General features: G+C 36.8%; 1 protein-coding gene across 1 annotated transcript; it reads left to right on the top strand.

Moving 5' to 3' along the window:
* Positions 1-480: 480 nt before the first annotated feature.
* LOC134528930 (uncharacterized) lies at positions 481-1464 on the top strand. Its single transcript, XM_063362599.1, has one exon. It carries the CDS (start codon positions 481-483, stop codon positions 1462-1464), a length of 984 nt encoding a protein of 327 aa, XP_063218669.1.
* The last annotated feature ends 6204 nt before the right edge of the window (positions 1465-7668 follow it).

Below are 7668 nucleotides of genomic sequence, written 5' to 3'. Positions count from 1 at the left end.
TAAATATTTGTAAATTGCGACTAGAATTAAAACGTTCTTCTTCAGGCAGAGAAATACGTGGTGAATTTGATGTGCTGTATATTTGCCTATTGTTTGAGAGCCACAAAATTAGGAGTGCCAGGAAATGTTTGGATTTATATTGATTCAGTTAGTACACACCACGTTTTCTTTCTTGAGCTTTGTGTTTTATAACAAACGAAAAAATTATCGAAACCTGCCCTTTGTCCGCAAAGCGGTTCTTAGAACAAGAACGGCATTCTTTTAAGAATCGTTCCAACTCCACCATTCTTCCCGCCGATATAAGATTTTATTTTATTTTTTTTCGGTTGTTGTTTTTGTTGTTTTGTTCGCGTCACCGCTTCTCTCCTTTTCATTGTCGTCTGAGAAAATGTGTCCCTTACCTTTTGAACGGCGTGGTAGACAAACGAAGATACACCCATTCTGCCCCGTCTGGTCGGCCAGCGCACCACACCCTGCCGGATGTACCTCTCACGACGTACAGTCGCGCCGCCTCCGCCACAGACCTCGACCACCGCGCTGACTGGGCGCCTCCTCGCGCTGTCCCGCTGTCCCGCTGTCCCGCCATCCCGCCGTCACGCTGTCCCGCTGTCCCACCATCACGCTGTCGCGCTGTCCTGCTGTCCCGCTGTCCCACCGTCCCACCGTCACGCTGTCCCGCTGTCCTGCTGTCCCGCCGTCCCTCCGTCACGCTGTCCCGCTGTCTTGCTGTCTCGCCGTCCCACCGTCACGCTGTCCCGCTGTCCTGCTGTCCCGCCGTCCCGCCGTCACGCTGTCCCGCAGTCCTGCTGTCCCGGCGTCCCGCCGTCACGCTGTCCCGCTGTCTTGCTGTCCTACCGTCCCGCCGTCACGCTGTCCCGCTGTCTTGCTGTCCTGCCGTCCCACCGTCACGCTGTCCCGCTGTCCTGCTGTCCCGCCGTCACGCTGTCCCGCTGTCTTGCTGTCCCGCCGTCCCACCGTCACGCTGTCCCGCTGTCCTGCTGTCCCGCCGTCCCACCGTCACGCTGTCCCGCTGTCCTGCTGTCCCGCCGTCCCGCCGTCACGCTGTCCCGCAGTCCTGCTGTCCCGGCGTCCCGCCGTCACGCTGTCCCGCTGTCTTGCTGTCCTGCCGTCCCACCGTCACGCTGTCCCGCTGTCCTGCTGTCCCGCCGTCCCACCGTCACGCTGTCCCGCTGTCCTGCTGTCCCGCCGTCCCGCCGTCACGCTGTCCCGCAGTCCTGCTGTCCCGGCGTCCCGCCGTCACGCTGTCCCGCTGTCTTGCTGTCCTGCCGTCCCGCCGTCACGCTGTCCCGCTGTCTTGCTGTCCCGCTGTCCTGCCGTCCCGCCGTCACGCTGTCCCACTGCCCCGCTGTCCCGCTGTCCCGCTGTCCCTCTTTCCTCTGCAACTTTCTGTCCCGCGGCTGCCGCATACCATGTCACCACACTGCATTTTCCCACGAGACGTAGTTTCCGATTTCTTTCAACTTCATTTGCCTTCAGCATATTTCACCGATAGTATAAGTTATTTCACGAAGCTTTAAAAAATTTACTAAAACATTTTCTTCACGACACAAAAACTAAGCCTTGCGGATAAGGGTGTCATATTTTCTTTAAAAAAAATTGTTAAAATTGTATAAAAAATTTCACTTCGGATATGACACGAGTGCTCTGATATCAATACACAGAGATGAAAACCCACATCATTGTTATGCTTCCAAATATATTACATAAGAAAATGGACAGGGTGTTTTTTACCTCCAAGGAACGGATAAGTATTTTGACATCGAAGTTCTTAAAGGTAATTTATTTACTTTAATACCTTTGCTGGTGTACATAGTTTCATTTTTTAACTCAAAAATCTACAGAAAATATTAAATAGAGAAACACTCGTAGAAAAGGCCAATATCTAGACAGAACAGAGAATTCCGAGGAAAAAATTTACTCATTTCAAAAACATATTTCACATTAAAAGAATCATTCAAATAACGCATTGAGAGGCAATGCTGGTCGAAAAATGACTTTAAATTTCTCCATAAAATTAAGTTGGAACGAAAACCTCAAACATGTTTTTAATCCTGTCACCCTGTCAAAGATTTATATTAGACAAAGCTATTTAGTAATTTAAATAATTTTGCACAGTTATAGATAAAAAAATTTAAACATTACAATTTTTAATCACAGCAGTATTCGTTGCATGTCGAAATTCATGTTCGATTATCTTTATAGTTAAAATATAATTTGCTTATTTGCATATATATTTCAATAGAATATAAATTAATAATAACATTTGTTTGGTTACTAAAACTTTGCAGTCTCTTTACTCTCTTATGAGTCCTTCACAATTGTAAACGTACTTTGAGTTCGACGAGTGCGAATCTGATTGGCTGATTTCGTCAGATATCCAACATAGGTATTTTAGAAAAAGTCCTACATACAACATATTTAATTATAGATGAATTTATCGTAATTGTACGGCTGCACTAGTGAAGTTTTCAGTGTTGAACAAACCTCCGCTCCAAACATTTCCTCGAATACAAGTAATTCATTGCATTTTTGAGTGGATAGAAATAAAAAGCGAGTTTACGCTTTGATTGTTTTGTACTTTTTAATCTTCCAAAAATTAATTAATCTGGGGAAATAGTGGTTGAATTATGCGCAGTCGAATTCACGCTGGCTTTTTGGGTTTGAGTATCACCTAAGGCATTGATGTAAATTTGTAATGTCTAAAACTAGTTGGAAAAATTTATAACTTTAGTACTAATTCCATATATAAACAAAATCAATAAAAATTAGATTAAAAAAAATAGGGTCAGACCACTCTTTTCCCAACAAGAATATCCGGTTTTGATGCCCAGCGCAGTCAGAAACGTATATTTTTGCAGATTAGAAACGTGGTGGACGTTGCCGTGAGCAGATTTCGTATTCTCAGGAGACTTCCGATTGCCCTCCCCATTCATTCCGTCGATGCTCCAGTAGCATCTCTCTAAATTTCATCGTATGTAATAATGCCGGATGTCATTAATACACTTAACTCAACCCTTTCATTTCCATTACAAATAAATTATTTTTTGAAAAAATAAATATTTTAATTCTATAGTTAAAAAAAATTAAAATCACTTTAGTAAAAAAATTTTTAACACATAAGTTTATCTGACAATCAAGTATTTTTTCCCATATGAAAAATATATAGTAATTTTGTCCCATATCACTGTGGTGTAATATGAACAAAATTATTATTTTATCATCATAATAACTAATTTACTCAATAGGTTTCAAAACGCAAGGAGCGCAAAGACGCAAGGAACACAAGAATAAAAGTGTTAAATAACCACATTTTTGAATTCTTGTTTATAAATAACACAAGACAAATCGAAACGTACCTAAGCATTAGCCAACGTTCATTCTTTCTTTTCGACTTGCGTTTTCCCTTTATATATTTGAAGTTTAATATAACGAAAACTTTTAAATATCAGATATTTAGTGTTGAAACAGCTATGAGGTTTTTTTCCCCTTTCGTTAACTTTTCACTTGTTAAACTGTGGCACACTGAATGTAAAAAAAATAACTATTTAAAATCAAATTATTGACAATTTTACATACTACAACAAAATTATTACTTTCATCAATAACAAAATAACGAGTGTCTTCCTAACAATGCCTTCATTCCTTACATTTAAAGAAATTTCAGATCAAGTGGCCATAATTCTCAGAAGGCACGAAATGCTTACAATTATCAAACCTATAAACAAGATTGAAGGGTCCCTGACACCATTTAAATATAAAACTCATACCGAAAGTGTAGCCAGTGTGTACACAATTCCATGTTCATGTGGCATAGTGTATATTTGACAAAACTGGCAGGATAATAATCACAAGGGTTAAGAACATATCAGCGACTATAAAATGGAAACCTACCATCAGCTTAAGCAGAACACTACATGTAAACCAGCCACAGCATTTAATTTGACCGATTTAACACTGAAGCCAACATCCACCCAATACAAGGAAAGATACATCCGAGAAACAAAATAAATGTTTAATAAACCATCTTACATAAATAGAGAGGATGGATAAAAATTAAGCAGAGTATGGGAACCAATATTCAGAAATCCTCAAAACCTAACTCTGCATCGAACAAAAACATATTGCCTTTTATTGGCCAAACAACACAGCGAACCAGAAGAGAAAAGGCCATTGATTGGCCAGTAACCCCAACCAATCACAGAAGCCCAGCTCCGATTGGCCAAACTAACCAGCCAACCGGAAGGGTTCAGCCAATCAGGAAACACTTCCCTCTAAGGTAAATTATTTAAAGGCAGGAGAATTTCAAAGAACCTCACTAGGTAAATGCTACCCTGATAATGGCGACTGCATGGTCGACCGAAACGTGCGTGCAACCATCGCCTTCGACGCGACTACATCCCAGAAGCCAAGCAACTCCAGACAAGACAGCGAAGCCTGCGACCTTTATTAATACTTATGGTTCCTGTGAAAACGTCGCTTCTTTACCCTTCAAACATGCAGTGGCCAAAGGTTTGATTCTGAAATGCACTAGCCTCGCCTTGTCGTGACTTCCACTCACGACAACCCGCCTTTTTGCCAATATCTGTGTTCTCAAATGCCAAAAACACGTACACGCAACGTAAGACTCCCGCCTACTTGTAGCCTCCGAGCGCTGCCGACTGTTAGGCGGTACGACTACTGTTGAATGCTGGGAAATGGCTTTCTTCGTTCTTGCTATACCCACGAGCCGAAGCTGTCAAGATGGCGGACTCGCATGTTCGCATTGGATGACATCGGGAAACGTAACAAATATATTGGTGTGTCAAATCAAATTTAGTGAAACCACTCTGAAATATATTTTGTAAACTCGTATAGTTTTAATATATAATAATAACAACTTTAATAATTCGTGATCAAACTAGCTTTATTACATTTATTAGCTAACGTCTCAATGATGTACGATATGTGTTTCTGTAGCACATAAGTAAAATGCATGTTGTCAATAAACAAAACATATAATGCTAACTAAGACTTGTTTCAAAATCTTGTCAAAAGTATTTTATTTTTGTGTACTTCATTATGTCTTTATTTAGTTAATTATGTCTTAGTACTTACTTATTAAACTTGTTTGAGAAATTGAAATTTTATTTACTGAGACAATGGATAAACATATTACAACATTACAATAATGCACATCGTTATTAAATTCTTAGTCAAACAAAACCAGCTCGCTTTTCCATTTAACATGGGTGCAGTTCTTATAAATAATTCGCTTACCTGTGAATAATATAAGAACAAACATATTTACTATGAAACTAAGCCGTGTTCAGTCATTGAGTTCATTTTTTATTCAAGGTTATTGTGTTTATTATATTTGTTTTTATTATGAGTAATAAATAAAATCTATGTAGTATGAAATAATTATTAAACCAACTGACCTAAATTTGTAATTAAAGTTATTACATCAATACCTAAGTCACACAAAAAATTAAGAAATAACTCTTAACGTGGTGTACAATTTGTGTACCGCAATATGCATTTATATAAAAAAATTAAAATGTTCTTTTTCAGTAACGGGATTTAAACCAGGACAAAAAGAAATAGTTAGATAGTAATACGCACGTTCTGTCACTGCACCATAGAAGCACAATTTTTTTGATTATGAGATTGTGTTTGTTCAATAAAATGAGGCCAGATTTCTAACGTATTTTTAAAGTTTTGATAACTTCTTAAGTTGTGATTACTCCTTAAGTTGTGATAACTATTTTAGTTTACAATATATATTCGGGAATAATTTTGCTACTGTAAATATTCATAGGGCACACCAATACGATTAGAATGTCAGTAGTATGTAAATGTATTTCCTGGGACTGGCTTCTGACTGTGGAGCCGAGAGCGGGTCAATGACAGATCTCTCTGACGTCACGGTGGCCATCTTGGACTCAAAATTCCTCAAAAATGACTGAAAAATGACTCAAATTCCTAAAAATGTACCTAATTTGAGAGAAATTTCCCGTTTTAAATGAAAATTTCCCGTTTTATTCCTCAAAAATTAAAAATATTTGGAAATAAAAAAAACCCAAAAGTATTTTTTTTTTAATTTTTTTTCGGAGTTTTTTTTAATCAAAAATGAAATAATTGGAATTCTACGTTCAAGTTAAAGGTCATCCAATATGGCTGTCAGAGTCTTAGGGTAGCCTGTCGTTGGGGAATTTAAGCCTTTTTAGGGAATTTTTGTTCTTTCTAAGGCAAAAAAGTCTTTTGGGGTTTTACGAATTCCGAATTTTTGAATTTTAAGGAATAAAAAGGGAAATTTTTCCTCCAAACAGGAATTTTTCCCTCGAAATAGGGACTTTCTTTTTTTTAGGAATTCTGAGTCATTTTGAGTAATAGGAGTTAATATTTATTTCAGAAAGACAATTTTAATTTATAATTTCTACCAATATATATTAAATTTGTAATAATGAATTAAATTTAATATAAATATACATTAATTGTTAAAAATATATATGGAATTTAATACCGAAGTGGTAAAAATTGTATAAGTTTAGTTTATTTAACAAAGCTGTAACAATGAATTTTCACACATACCCTAAATATTTTAAAGTGAAAATTAATTTCAAAATATTTATACATTATCTTTGAGAGAAGAAAGGAGACGAATTTTTAGTTACGGTACTATTGTTTCACTCATACTAAGCGTAAACGCTTATGTGTAAATTAATGAGATAAGATATTTACTCTCTGTATTATTCATTACAAATATAAAGAAATGTTTAAAAATCTTGAAATAATGTACCTATATTGAAATGAAAAATTAAAGAGTTATATTTTAGGTAATCCGCGTGAGTAGCCAAAATTAAATCAGAATTTAATAAATATCATGGCATGTTTAAATTAAAATGTAATATGCAGGTCTTTATTTAATATGCTACTCTATGAAATGAAAAAAAAAACAACGTAAAAGTGATCTCATAAACGTAACAATTATCTCCGAATAAACTAAAATGGCAGTTATAAAATCGGTATACGTGTTCTATACAAAAAAAAAATAGCAGTCTTACTCATTACCTTAATCAATGTTTCAGCCCGAAATGTTTTTTTTTACGAATGAAATCTTATCTACACTTGATATTTTATTTTTAAATTGCTTTAAATAAGCATTTGTAATTAATAATATGTTTCTTCCAATGGTACTCTATCAGTAATTTCCTGAAATTTGTGTAAGAGAAGCCACTGATGAATAACTTTTTTAAAATGTATTTTTTCAAAACCGAATATTTAGATGGCGGAGAAAAATGTCGAATTCAGCAAACATACTAACTATTCTAGCTAAATTTTGACACGAGAATTTGACTAAAAAGGGCTCACCAAGCTGTGTCATCAAATAAAACTCAACCATGCGTAAGAAGGTTTTAAGACCTTAGAGCATAAGACACAATTGATTCTCTTCGAGCGGAAAATAATTTAAAGAAACCGAAAATAGTTTTAGGAGTATCAGAAATTCTCATGCAAAAAATACTGAACGTGATAGCTCGCATTCTTCTTACTTTAAATTTAAACTCGGTCAGTAAAAATTTACCCGATTATTAAAAATTTAAATCTGTTATTCCCAGGCAAAACAATCACTACTGAATGCTTAGCATGTCTTGTTGAAAAGTTGCTAAA

Source organism: Bacillus rossius, chromosome 2, assembly GCF_032445375.1.
Source record: "Bacillus rossius redtenbacheri isolate Brsri chromosome 2, Brsri_v3, whole genome shotgun sequence".
Lineage (NCBI taxonomy): Eukaryota > Metazoa > Arthropoda > Insecta > Phasmatodea > Bacillidae > Bacillus > Bacillus rossius.
Note: the sequence above shows the minus strand (reverse complement) of the source record. Positions and strands in the feature narration are given on the sequence as shown.

Coding starts and splice junctions, on each gene's coding strand:
- LOC134528930 (XM_063362599.1), top strand. CDS start 481: ATGTACCTCTCACGACGTACAGTCGCGCCGCCTCCGCCACAGACCTCG.